At 37.3% G+C, this 14,530-nt stretch overlaps 1 protein-coding gene across 10 annotated transcripts in view; it reads right to left on the bottom strand.

Annotated features, from left to right (window-relative positions):
• Window positions 1-14,530, bottom strand: part of PDE4B (phosphodiesterase 4B) — a 701,553-nt gene that overhangs the window by 14,846 nt on the left and 672,177 nt on the right. For 9 of the 10 annotated variants that reach the window (XM_054236382.2, XM_035251772.3, XM_002750925.5 and 6 more), the window contains one exon: window positions 2,983-3,076. In XM_054236382.2, coding sequence (XP_054092357.1) covers window positions 2,983-3,076 — 94 coding nt within the window. Of the gene's footprint in view, window positions 1-2,982; window positions 3,077-3,693; window positions 4,053-14,530 lie in introns of those variants that run through there. The other variant, XM_009001419.5, reaches the window with a different exon arrangement.

Genomic DNA, 14,530 nt, shown 5'->3' with positions numbered 1-14,530 from the left:
TTATTGGAAACTGTTAATAAACATTTTTTTTTTGACACAGTTTCCCTCTTGTCGCCAAGTCTGGAGTGCAATGGTGTGATCTTGGCTCACTGCAACCTTTTTCTCTTGGGTTCAAGTGATTCTCCTGCCTCAGCCTCCTGAGTAGCTGGTACTGCAGGCATGCACCAACATGCCCAGCTATTTTTGTATTTTTAGTAGAGACAGAGTTTCACCACGTTGGTCAGGCTGGTCTCAAACTCCTGACCTCAAGTGATCTGCCCATCTCCGTCTCCGAAATTGCCGGGATTACAGGCATGAGCCACCATGCCCAGCCTGTTAGTAAACATTTTATTTTTAGGTCCAACCATTCTGATTCCTAAAGACTTGTTGCCAAAATATTTTATGTATTACTTAAGAGTCCTTATGTGATTTTCTTCTATATGTTCTGCATTCCTAACAGCCTTCTTTCCTTGCTGAAGGATTGACAAGGTATTTAGGTCTAGATGTCAAGAGAGCAAAGTCCTAGTTCTGACTGAGGAAAATATTAGCCAAGTGATCTTGGTCAAGTTACTTCATCCCTCTGGGCCCCCTGTTTTCTCTCCTATAAAATGAGAGAATTGAACTACAGGGTTTTAGGTTCCCTTGGAGATCTGTAAGTTTATGAAGAAGGCTTCGTGGTCTTCCAGGCACATTCACCATGCTCACAGGTTAAAACTAAAAGTTCCATGCCCTGCATAGGCAGTCTGGAAACAAGCTTCATGTGCTTGTTTTTTAAGATTGTCAAATTACAAGCCTAGGGTTCACCACAGAGAATCTAGGTGGCCAGGCATGTCTTTTAGCAAAACTGATAAACTCAGTTCATATCAGAGTCATAGGAAGTTAGATTTGGAAGGGAGATGAGATGTCATCTATACCACTGCTCCCATTTTACAGGTGAGGCAACTGATGCATCTTTTGTCATATGATGGGTTTTATTCTTTCTCTGTTTTCTCAGAAACATTTAAAATTCTAATCTGCCTGTCCAGTCTATTTGATGGGGTTTACCACATACACCCTCAAACACATACACCCACTCACATACACCACCCTCCTAATGCTAAGAGTCTATAAAAATTGAGATTCTAATAATCTTTCTCAACAATGGGCTCTTGAATTTAATTTTTGGAACAATGAGGAGCCAGATGACTGATTTTCCTCAAGAGATCTGCCTAAATAGCAAGTAGAATAGGCAAGAAAAAGTTGACGTTTGCCTGATCTTAAGACAGTGTTGAGACTGAGAGCTCATATTTATTATCTTTTTAAATTTTTCTTCTTATTTTTTTCTATTCTGAGGAATGAATTATATTTATTATCTTACCAACCTTCTTTCTTGGTTACCTATAGTGATAAAAAAGATTAATTAGTAGACTAAGATATCCTTGTTGTCCTTGGTAAGCAGCTATTGAAAGAGACTACAAAGCAAGAGGACTGCTTAGGTCCAGTCTTGGATGATTAAGGTTTCAGAGATTTCATATAACTTTAACTCCAGTAGTAACAGTCTCTTCTGAGACGTCCTCAAGCCCTCATATTTTAAAATGCAATGCTTATGAAGACAAAAATTGGTTCTTGCATTATTGATTTTATTCTCTTCTCCCACAGTCATTAACTGGTAAAATATCCCTAAAACAGCTCCCAGTTAGTGACAAATAATTGGGCGTTACACAGACCAGGGTGTATCTGAAATTGCTCAGCAGAAGATCCCTGTCTTCAAAGGCATAAAGGGAGAAGAAAGGATCGGCGTGTAATGTTTTTTGTAGAGTTAGATTCTAGGCACCTCTGGGAGCTAGGATGGATGAAAATTCTTCTCCTTTGTTCTTTGACAAAGGTGTTGCAACTGCAGCTGAAGAAAATCATGTACTGCAGACATTCACATACTAGAAACAGTTAGAAAGGCACTTGATAATCATGTCTGGTGACCATCCACTGCAGAGTAATACAGTAAGCTTTGTATGAGGCTGCTCAAAGAGAAGGCTGATGGATCTGCTGATAGCAAGAACTGCTTAGGTGTTAGAGAAATAGGATTGATTTTAGAAATAAAACCAGAAGAGGTATTTGTTTCAATAAGGCATCAAGGAAAATGCTCATTGATTTAATGCTATATGGCTATGCCAAAAAGAAGAGAGGATGCAACAGAATCAGAATCTAAATGCCATCCATTTACTTTGATGTACAGACTTGCAGATTCTGTAGGACTTCTTAAATCAAAACAGTCCAAATAGGTTCATTATACAATAGTTGCCTTTAAGTCTGAATTCAAAAATCCCAGATAATCAAATAACATGCATGACAATAGTTGAGACCCATTCATGTAATCCTTTTTGATCAATATCACGTGTTAAATACCAGTAATGTAACAACAGACAATAATAGATAAAACATCAGATTGGGAAGATAATGAGGCTGCTTGCAGAAGATGAAATCCTTCAGATAATATTAAAATTCTCCCCCTTACCATCCTAAATAACTTAGCTAAGCAATAGCCAAAGTAGTTGCAAAGCTTATTCTTACAGACCAAATCACTGTAGAATTATTCTTCAGCCACATCCCCTTCAAAACATTATAGAGGAAACCTTTTGCTCAAAGCCCAGTTATTGAAAGAATTGAAAGAGTACCCTGTCAGAGGAGCCAATGGCGCTGCCTCTAGGACTTGGGTGATTGGATTTCTCTCATTACTTCACAGGTCTTAGCAAAGATGGAAGTGGGCAGGCAGACAAGGCGTTTAAACACAGTTAGCCCATAATAACCCTCTCTCGGATGGGTATTTTAATTCTTCTTTTCAAAAACATGATGATCTTCCTGCTTATTTTTTTTCTTTTGAAGACTGGTCTTAGTTACTATTTTAAATGGATTTTTCTATGACTCAACTCCATCCCAAATTCACATGGGGATGTCCTTGATAGGTTGTAGAAATTAATTCTGAAAACCCCAGTTATAAAACAGGTTTTTTTCCAGTTAATATCTTACCTAAGAAAGTATTTGAAATGTATTCAGACACCTGGTTCCCTGATCGGCTCATCTCTGAGAGGTGTGTCAGCTCCCGGTTCAGCATTCTCTTGAACTGTTTATAAAGAACAAAAATGCATTAACCACTTTAAAAAGAGCAAATGTTCACTTTAAATGTTTCCAACTTTACTGTCCAGGAATGAAGAGACTGGATGAGCAGATACCATTAGATAAATAACACTGTGTCTACAAAATATCTCTTCAATTTGAAATTATTCCAACGTCACTTTGGGAAAAGATTTCTTAAAATTAACATTTGATTACTTTTGAAGATGCAAACATAGGAAAAGGAATTTTAATAGAGGTCAAGATCATTCCACTTGAAACTGTAACTACTTTTAAAAATACATTTGTCAGAAATTACCTCTAAAATATAATTTAACAACCTATTTGGTGAGAGGAGATTATATGTGAAAAATTTAAGGGAAAAAGAAAAGAAAAAAGGATCTTTTAAAAAACAGAGCTAAGTAAAAAGAATAGGTTTAAAACACAGCATAGTACACTGAAATAAAATGTAATATAACATGCTCTTCTTTCAAAATAAGAGGTCCCAGTGGGTTAAATGAACACACAAATTAAATCATTACAGATGTCCTCTACTTCACAGAAAACACACAGAGGTAAATGTTTCACATTTTGTCAAAGACACAGAACACAATAAAATTAACCCACCTTGATGTAACCCCAAGATACAGATAACAAATAATTTGCCTCAGGCATTTTGGAATGCTCTCTTTGCCACAGTCCACAAATCCCTTTGAAAGAATTCACAGTTCTGAGAGAGCAATCCCGAAAGGATCAGGAAAGCCCTGCAGATCCAGTGACAAAATAATCAAAACTTAGAAAAGACAAAACCTCCAAAATGCATGGCATTTCCTAAGCCAGACAAAGCCCATCTTCACACTCCATTCTTGCAAGAAGCCTATGCTCCACGCTTATTTCCTGGCAGAAGAGAGTAATGAAATCAGGAATTGCATGAAGGAGCAAGAGCCTGTCCAAATGTATTCAGCTGGCTGGTTTGAAGCACTTATGAATTATGAATAGTCCTGGTGGCCGAAGGGGTTTCCACTCTACATTAGTCCTACTCAGCTGAACTCTGCAAGGAAGAAGCAATTCTTCTTTCCTGAGGAATTGCCAGACTAGGAAACACAGCCATCTTTTAAAAAGGAGAAGATTAAAATGGAGGAAGCCCCATGAATATTTAAGTAAATCTGAAGTCGATACCCTCCCCCATTTCAACTAGGTGTTCCTTAACCCTCTCTCCACTGCAGACCAGAATTCTGCAGATGCAGCCTCTGCACAAAAATCCAGCTGTTTTAATTGATCAAAGTGATGATGCATTGATTAACCGACTTCTGAACATTTAAACAAACATTTCAAAAAGGTTAGAACTGTGGCTGTTTTCAGACTAGGCTGCCAGTATGCAAGAATTTTTGAAAACTAGCTTTTTGGAGGATTACTTGTCAGACACCAACGTATGCCAATGCACTTAGCCTCTTTTCATAGTAAAATGAATAGGAATGAGATTAATTTATTTCATTTGAAACGTACTTCCTATGCAGCGTGCATGTTTCTGCCTTCCATCAGCTCATTAATATGCATGTTAGATTGCATACGACAAATGTATTAAACTCTTTTCACCTTTCCATCTAGGATTGAGAGTGTGTTAGGAAATATGAACGTTCATTTACTGAAAGAATGGTGAATTACTTGGGGTTATGAGTGACTATGCTTGTTTAGTGTTAGATCTTCTAATTCACATTAGAAATCTGAGGATTTAAATTAATTTTTATTTTATGTTAGCAATTCCAGGCATGTTGAGAAAGTCATTCCTTCCCTGCAGTTTTCTCTCTCCCTTCTTCCCAGCCCCTCCCTTCTCCTTGTCAGCCTTAGAGCACAGGCAAGAGGAAACACTAGAGCTTTACTGCAGTGGGATTCCGCCCCCAGGCTCATCTCATTTCCCTCATCTCTCCCCTTGGTTCCCCTACCCTTGGACTCCCAGGATTTCATTTATAGTAAGTTGAAGGAATAGCAAAGCACCATGGCAACAGCCCCAACTTGCAATTGGCTCTTTTTCCTGTGAGGCATTCCCCTTTCAAATGAGCATCCGCATCCAACAATAGCTTTATTTCAAGTATCCAAGCCCCAGGTCATGCCATCGCCTGTGCCTAGGAGACTTGGCTTTTGGAAGTGAAGCCAATGCAAGTCAGTATTTCTGCCTGCTGGCTCACTGCACCATGCATTGTTCTCAAAGATGTCCAATCACCCTCTTTCTGGGTAACCCTGCTTGCGTATGTGTGTGTGCTTCCCATTATACAATATGTTAGTAACTAGGCATCTCTGAATCAATCATCTCAGATAGAATGTTTTACTTATTGAACCTCAGTGCAATTTTGAACTCCAGGTGAATTGCATGAATTCCAAGTTATTTGTTTTTAAAGACACAACTGCTCAGTCACAATCGCCTCCCATTTTAAATCCTCAAAAGACAGACACGCTGCAGACTCCGAGGCTGGAGAAGACAGGTTTATATGTTCTGACCGATAAACTGAATTTTGGCTGAGAGGTAAACTTTACTTGGATCATCGTAAAAGTGTCTTGCAAAAAGCTTAGAGACAGATAATTTTTTCCATAATTTTCTCTGCACTAGACTTAGCCAAATGTAACTTTCAAACAATCGTCTCATTTTGCTTCCTTTAGTCTCTCTGAAATACTTAGGAACGTTTTAGAGTCAATTAGCTTTGTGTTAGTTCAAGAATGCCCTTTTTTCCATGTATTTTCCCACTATTTATTGAATATCTAAAATGACCAGGGAAAATACTGATGATATAGCAGTGAAAACAACAACAATAACAAAGGAACAAACAAAAATGCTTCTCCTGCTTTTAATCAGCTTTCATTCTAGTAGAAATAGGTATTTTAGGGCATGTTGTTTAACCACAACAGCAAACGGTCTGGAGAGAATAGGGCCCATTCTTTATCAGCTGTATCAGCATCTCTGCTCAGAAGATGGGAGCAGGTACAAATTGAATCATAAAAGGCTGTAAGAGGAAAGACTTCTCCGTTTATTTTCTTTCTATAGCCTCCCATTGCCATAGGACCCTGTTGGGATACATTGTCAATCACTTCCAATATGAGATCAGGGAGGTGGTTCACAGCTGCGGGGTGAAAATAAACCAAACTCCTCACCTTTCTCGTATAGTTTACGAAAGGGATCAGTGTACCCATGTAAAACATTAACAGATGAATATCACCTTCCTCCTTTCGAGGTCTAAACTAGTTCTTCTATACGCCTTTGCTAAGGGCGTAGTAATGCTACCAAAAAGCAAAGTCATCTCAAGGCAACCATAAAACACAAAACATGGTGAAGTATGCAGATGGCAGTCACTTGGTGTCAGAAACTAACCTAGTCCTTTAATGTTGCTTAGCAACGACTGTTGGTTTTCCTTCTCCATAAGGGAGGGCCCAACCACACTGACGAAGGCATTCATTGCTCTCATCAAAAAGCACTTATGAAGGGCCCATTTATGCTATCTTAGGGCTCTGTACCACTAAGAAAGGCAGACATGGCCTTCAAGGAGCAGACAGTGGGGGGCCGGGGGTAGAAGGGTATCTTTTACATTCTAGTTTATGTAGCGTCCAGTTAGTATGACTACTGTTTAACTGTGTGATGAGACACATTAAGAAATAGAATAGATAGGAATTATGTTTGAGGTTAAGCCTGAGGAGACAGCTGAGGATCTAGGCTTAGTTGGGCTTTTAGCATCTGACTCCCACATAGGAGTGTTTCTGGCGAGCCAGAGGCAGCTGCGATGCAGTAGTAGACGGATGTTGACTTTTCAGTCTCAGCTCTCACTCTCCTGTTTAGTCACATCACCTTTCATGTGTAAAATGAGAATGATGCATGATTTTAGGATCTCAGCCTTTCAACCCTAACCTTTTATACCGTATAATAAATTTTGTGGCTGCCTCCTACAGTTTGTACACATTATTTACCAGCAACCAAGATTTCCCAGAAAACAAAACTCCCTCCACATGACTGAGGAAAACAACTCAGACTGAAAATGCTTCAGACCGTAACAAAGGAAGAGAAGCATTTATCATTCCTCAGTTTTACAGTCTAAGACTTTTGGAGTCTCTCTATTTATTAAGTTGCATGTTTAGTCCAGATTTGAAGGTAAAATAGCCTCTGGGTAAAACTGTTTCCCAAGGAGTTACTGAATTGAAAGGAAATGGGTGTTATTTAATCAAATGCAGTAGAGAAATCCATAAACAGGAACTCACTATTTTAAAGATAAATGTGTCTCTACCATCTCATGTACACAGATACTATTTTTCCTAAGAATCTGCCTTCACAAGAAAACCCTGTCAGAGCCTACCTAGAAATAATGTCCCCAGAGGAAATGGCTAGTGCCCCTTTTCAACACAGACAAGTAAAATTTATGAATGAACTCTTAGTAATAAAAATTCCTCCAAAGGCTTCTTAAGCTGATGCCCAACACTAGATTCACATACACTGCTAGAAATTGCAGCTATTTTTTTGAAAAGGGAAGTAGGTATGTTTTCTATATAAGTGATTTAAAATTATTTGCCTAGAATATACCTTTTCTATAAAATTGTCTGATTTTTTTGAATAAGTTCCTTTAATAGTGAAAAATAAGTGATTTAATATTATTTGCCTAGAATATACCTTTTCTATAAAATTGTCTGATTTTTTTTTGAGTAAGTTCCTTTAATAGTGAAAAGTCATCTTAAAAGTAGAGAATAAGTAACAAGCGCTGAAATTCAATTACACTTGGTAGGAACATTTTGTTTGATGGCTTCCATTTTATTTTAGTTTCAACACTGCATACAGAGGTTATTTCTTCTGAGCCAGTTTCTTCTGAGTTGATAGGACACTTCCTTACTTCTCTATATTTCTCATGGGAGAACTAGTTTGAGCTTTATGCAAAGATCCATTGGCAAGATAGGTACTATCTTCATGATGAGTTTTTAGTTGAACTAATCACATAGGAGGAGTGAATTGGAATGATCGCAGGGTCCTCTCACATCTAAAATTTGGTGATTTTATGTTTTTGAGAATAAAACAATCCAGAAGAATGATAATACAGGAAGCTTGTATAAAGCCCATCAAAGAGCTACTTCTAAGACTAAGTTAGGCCTATTGAGGGTGAACTGAAAATCACTTAGGAGTGAATCCTAAGTGATCAAAACTATTCTTCAGCCTATCAAAGACTAGCTAAAGCAGGTACCCTCCTCTCATTGATAACCTCATGAGGTCAATAGGGGAAAACTGTAAGAACAGGGGATAAAAAGGTGTCAAAGAGAGGAAGACAGCCCCGGCAGTTAGTTACTCTTGTGGGTGGCCTTCTACGCAGGAGCCCAGCTGTTAGACAGGCGCCTTATTGTGTGGGATTTTCCTGTTTTTGCAGTATGAAACAACTGCCGAAGTCATTAGAGTCACAATGACTTTATTAGGGACTAACTTTTGACTCATATTTTATACTTTGTTAGTCATAACTTAAAAAGAATTCCTGGGCATCAGGAAAGTGAAGAGGCTGAAAATTCTTCCTGAAGGCACAGAATGCTAGTAGCGGTAGACTGCAGTGGTACAGTTTAGTGAGAAATGAAGTCAACAGAGTTTATCCTTGGCTTAGCTCTGGCACTAACCACAAGTGTAATCTTGGGTAAGCTAAGTTAATTTCTTTAGAGGTGAAATGGCTAGCTTCTAACCTTCCTTTTGACTTTCAGAGATTTTGCATGGGAAGAAATGAAGACCCAAAGAAGTAAAGCAAATCTAAGTTTAAAATGAAAAAGAAAAAAACAGAATGGGGGCTATAGTGTCCTTTGTCTAAAACTCCTTATGAAACTTACAATTTCCACAATTCTTAACATTTCAGAATATTTGACAATGTGTGTATCATCTCTTCCCTCCTTTTTGCATTTCCCTATAAACTCTACCAATCTTTTGAAACTTGATGTCCAGTTTCTTTATTGACAGTTTTGTCTTATTTGAAAAGCAAGTGAAATTGAGTTGAGTTGGTAATATGGTCAAAGAAGTAATCATGGACATGCAATTATCCATTAACATCTGCTTAATCAGCTAGAGTTCCATAATGGGTCATCTTAGCAAACAAGTTCTGCTGTACTAACATCTGCAGCAAAGCTTTGATGTGCCAGGGAACAAACACAGTGAGGTCATTCTCACTGTCCATGTGCCAAATCAGAAAGAAACTCTTGTAAACATACTAGAATTGAGTGATTCTTTTCTTAACTGCCCAGAGAGGTAGTAATCAATAGGTAAGTATCTAATGAAAAACAAGCATGAATACATCTACCATTGTTCCGCATCAAAAATTAGGATGAAGCAAAAGTAGAATGAATTCTACTTACTCAAAGGACAAGTATCTGCTTAAGTGACGTATTAAAAGGCAGAGCAGAGAAAAACCACCAGTGCCTTCATTCAGAATTGAAAAATATCAAAAGATCAAATAAATTTGAATATATCTACTCTACAACTTGAGATTAGGGCTTGAACAGCTCTCCAAATTGTTAGATATTTCTTCCCATCTATCTAACCCTTTTCTGCTGTCCATTTTTTCTCAGAATTTCTGAAAACTTCTCAAGAGACGATATAATACACATTATTGAAACACTAAAAAACTGACATTTCCTAGACTCGAAGTGATTCTCATAAGAATGTTTATAGCAATTTCTCATGATCCAACATTGTCTTAACTCTGAAAGTTGCTGTAGTGATGTAATAATCAAATGGACAAAAGATACTGTAACTATACCTAAAGACTGATACATTCACTATGCATTTTAAACTATATATATAATATTTATAAACTATATGTATGCTTCCACATATATAAGGTTGCCAAATATAGCAAATAAAAATTTAGGGCACCCAGTAAATTTGAATTTCAGATGAATGACAATTTTCTTTATCTTTTTTTTTCTTCTGTAAATATGGTCCTGATACTGCATGTCCGAATAGCCTATGAAGAGACGGGATTTCCAGGCCATACACTCATTATATATGCTAGTTTTAGGGGCACTATATATTTTCAGATAATTCAAAATTTTTGAATTTTTCTTTTTGACAGACACCTTTTCTTCCAATGAGAAACGTAAGAGCTAAAACTGTTCCTGGAACTTCACAATTTTATTTCATATGCCTGACCCTCCCCTGTTATTCTGTCTGTAATAGAGAAAGACCAAAAAAAAAAAAAAAAAAAGGAACTCTGAAGACTTGAGATGATGGTGTATTAAATATAATTAAATATAGCAGAAGCCCTTTTCAACAGATGACATAAATCATCATAGTAACTGAGAAAAATCAAGGAATTAAGGTACATTATTCAGTTACTCTTTTGTTTTTCCATTTAAGCCTTTCTACAACTTTTTCTGTGTGCAGGTGTAATGGCTAATATTTAACTGAAAACTTCTAGAGCCAATTCTAAGGCCACAGGACATTAATATGATTCCAAAGTACATGGCTAAGGTTTCTTTCAAAACATTTCACAGCTAGAAGCTCTACAATGTACAGTATTTTTCAACAATCAGAAGAACTTTCCATGGGTCAGACCACAGACCATGCAGTCTAGTGTCCTTTCCTGACTCGTGAAAAATAGGACCTGTTTTAGGACCTTCATATCTGACCTGAAAGTAGTTACACAGAACAGGGAAATTACCACCCAAATATTCTACTTTCTTTTCATAACCCATACGTATTGGTCATGATTCTCTTTAAGAACTGAATTTCGTTTTGAGTCTACAATACCTCTTAGGTTGTTTTAAATCCTGCCTTATTAAATTATCTAAATTTTTGCAGCTACAAAAATCTACCATAGCTTGTTTTTGAGATTATTACTCCACCCCTTAAAAGAATCATGTAGAATACATTGTGTTTAATATTAATTGTGTGGATTTCAGCTAGTGACTTTCATATAGTCCTTGAGGTGAAAGACAGTGGAGTGCTCCAAAGCCTGCCTTGGAAATTGCTGCTTCAGGATTAGTGGTTTCTCAGGGCTGGGACAGCCTACTCATCTGGCAATTTTCAAGATCAACTCTAGGGTCTATCGAATAAATTAAAAAAACTTTGGGCTATATAGACCCACCCTTTTCTTCCCTGAAAACGTATATATTACTATCTGTTTTGATATTTCGTTAATCCCTAAGCTAGAGTATGCACCAGCAAATTGAGAAAAATCTGTTACAGATTGGCGGTTTGCACATATTTTTAAACTATAAAAGATGAAAATAGTTTCATAACAGTTATAAAATAGACATAAATTTCATAGACATAAGTTATGTCTTATGTAATTTTATCCTATTTAAAAAGGTAGTTATGTTTGTTATATATTTTGTATTTTCTATTATTAGCTATCATAATTTAGAAGAGATGGAGAGATGCTTTGAATGACAATGCACCCTAAGATATATAGGTTTGTTGGGTTCACGGAAGCTTTATAAAGGCAGCTTCTACTGCAAACATGAAGTAGAGGAGGTGCTGGTTGCAGGTTTGCCTTACCAGACTTACAGCTAACCCAATGTCATAATAGCATGACGTAGGAGCATCTGAAGAGTCAACTGAATCTGGAAATAAAATATATGTACTGTAACTTAGTCTGAGAAACCTGGCAAGTCACTGAGTTTCTTAGAGACTAGAATTTTCTCTCTTTGAAATGGGAAGATTAGGAATAATAAAAGTAAAGTGGCTCACAAGGTGTCTGAGACCTAGTATGCACTCCTTCTTCTGCAGAATTTGTACTTGAAGTTGGTTTTATCTGTACATTTTAAAATAATCTGAGCTCATGGCACCTTTCCCACTTTGGATTTGCTTTTGGGTGGAAGTTTCAGTTGGTTCTTTGATACCTAAACACCTTTCTTTTCATTGTTGACAGCAGTGTATGTAATTAATTAAAAAATTCCCAAAGTATTCTGCTGCAGGCGTGACGCAGTGCTATGCCACACAGATTATGTGACACATGAGTTACTCATAGAAGTTCAGACTCTCTGGTTGACATTTAGATTATTCACCAGTCTAAGAAGTCTAAACCAGAATTGCCAGAAAGATAGATGAACAAAAAGCCAACCGAACAAACAAAAACCTTAACCAAAACCATTTCTACTCACAGTAGAAAGCATTTGTCCCTCACAACTTTGTTCTTTGTTATCTGACTTTGGACGAAGGAGAAGGGTGGGAGTAAGTTTTCCCTTTTTTAGGGGTACTTTGGGGAGTCATTGGGAACCAGATGAGGGTTTCTCATGCAAATTGAGAAGCTGGAATTAGGCATGGCAGGCAAGTAGCCATTGCAGCACAACAGGAAACAGGATTCCAGGGTTCTAATGGATTTGCCACTAATAAATACTTGGTCCTGAATAAATTAGATTAAGTTTCTGAACCTCATGTAATTGATCAAAAAATATTTATTCTAATGCCTACCATGTGCCTGCAACTATTCTAACTGCTGGGGCTTTGCTAGTGAACATGGTAGACACAATTTATGTCTTCACTAACGTTACAGTCTAATGAAAGATGTAAGTAAAAACCAAGTTCCGGCCGGGCGCAGTGGCTCAAGCCTGTAATCCCAGCATTTTGGGAGGCCAAGACGGGTGGATCACGAGGTCGAGAGATCAAGACCATCCTGGTCAACATGGTGAAACCCCGTCTCTACTAAAAATACAAAAAATTAGCTGGGCACGGTGGTACGTGCCTGTAACCCCAGCTACTCGGGAGGCTGAGGCAGGAGAATTGCCTGAACCCAGGAGGCGGAGGTTGCGGGGAGCCGAGATGCGCCATTGCACTCCAGCCTAGGTAACAAGAGCGAAACTCCGTCTCAAAAAAAAAAAAACCAAGTTCCATGATCAAAATCAGAAACCATAAATTGTAAAACCAACAAGCTGTTGAGTTACGGTAATTACAGAAGGTCTTTCTAAAGAGATGACATCTAAACCGAGGTCTGAAAAACAAGACTTGGTTGATTTCTAGCTTTAAAATTCTATGATGATATGTTTTGTTAACAAGTTATACAAGAATATAATACATTACACTGTGGATTTCCCTTTAACTTTTATTTTTAAATTATTCAACTTTTGAGAAAAGAGAACAAGATTTGACTCTAAGTCCTGCATTTAGTAGGTAAAGGACTTGGATAAATCGATTATCTTTTCTGAACGTCCGTTTCACAACTGAAAATGGGGATATGGTGAGATCTTCCTCAGGGTGAGTGTCATATGAGAACACAAGTGAGAGCACTGTGTATGCAGGAAGGGACACTTCAAATATGTTTCAGTACTCTGCTACATTGGATCTAACAAAACGCAAATAAGAAATAGCTAGAACTTAAAGAGAATAACTCTTTTAATGCTATATCCTGGTACCACAGGAAACTTTGAGAGCAAATGAATTTTAAGTGAGGAAATAAGCCTTAGACATCTCTGCATTGTCTCATAATAATGTTCCCTTGGGCAGACATGGAGTTTTCTGGGAAATGAAGTCCTGGATCATGTGGTTAAATGTGAAAAGCAGTGATCGGAATTTCCTAAATTTTTCCTAATCTCTATTCCTCCTTTATTAACTTTACAAAAAATAGCTCAACCCAATGTATTTAACTTTTTTAAAACAAAAAGAGTATACTCCTACTTGTTTATTTTTGACAAGGTTCTTCTATTTTAGAACTGTATTTAGGGCCCTGAAGAGTCTTGATAAGCAATATGTGACCTTTCTCAGTTAGCAAATTTTACTATGTCAGACATATAATACAGCATTAGGCAATAATTTTATCTTAATACTTGAAATATATAAAAGAAAGTATAAGTACAAAAGTATTTGTAATTAATTCCAATAAATTGAAGCAAATTCACTGAAATTAAATGATACTGATTTTTAAATATTTAAAAAATCACACTAGTAAATCTTGACAAGGTGTTCTCAAGGACACTCCCATGCAATACACAAAAAAGATGCAAATAAGTTTTGCACAACCAGTTCCTGAGTGTTCAAATACAGCAGGAAAAAATGCCAGTGATAGCTCTCCCTGTCAAGAACACAAATAATATACTGGGCCTGGCCAAGAAAAACATACTCATTGCGTTAGTAAACATATATGTATCTAAATCATCTGACTCACTTATAGAATGGAGCCAGCAGTAGCAATCACAACAGACAAGGGCTACAGGCAGGGAGGGCATTGTGTCCTTTCAGCTTGGCAAATGATTAGTATCTGGCTGGTTAAATGAATCCTTGTGGATTATGAGTGAAAGATCCAGAGTGGGAGTTGGAGTCCATTTCATTAGTGACCCTGTAGAAGGTCTCTAGCTTCTCACCATCACACAAAAGTGTACCAGAAATGCATGTTGTCATTGGACAGTTTAAGAATATTCCATAACTTTACAATTTTGGAAAATACTAAAAAAAAATTTTTCCATCTTTATTATTGTGCTGTGCCCACCAATGAGGTCATTACCCATCCCAGCATTGTTTAAAAGCAAGATGGTC

Source organism: Callithrix jacchus, chromosome 7 (genome assembly GCF_049354715.1).
Source record: "Callithrix jacchus isolate 240 chromosome 7, calJac240_pri, whole genome shotgun sequence".
Classification (NCBI taxonomy): domain Eukaryota; kingdom Metazoa; phylum Chordata; class Mammalia; order Primates; family Cebidae; genus Callithrix; species Callithrix jacchus.
The sequence above is the reverse complement of the archived record's forward strand: the minus strand, read 5'-3'. Positions and strand labels throughout refer to the sequence as shown.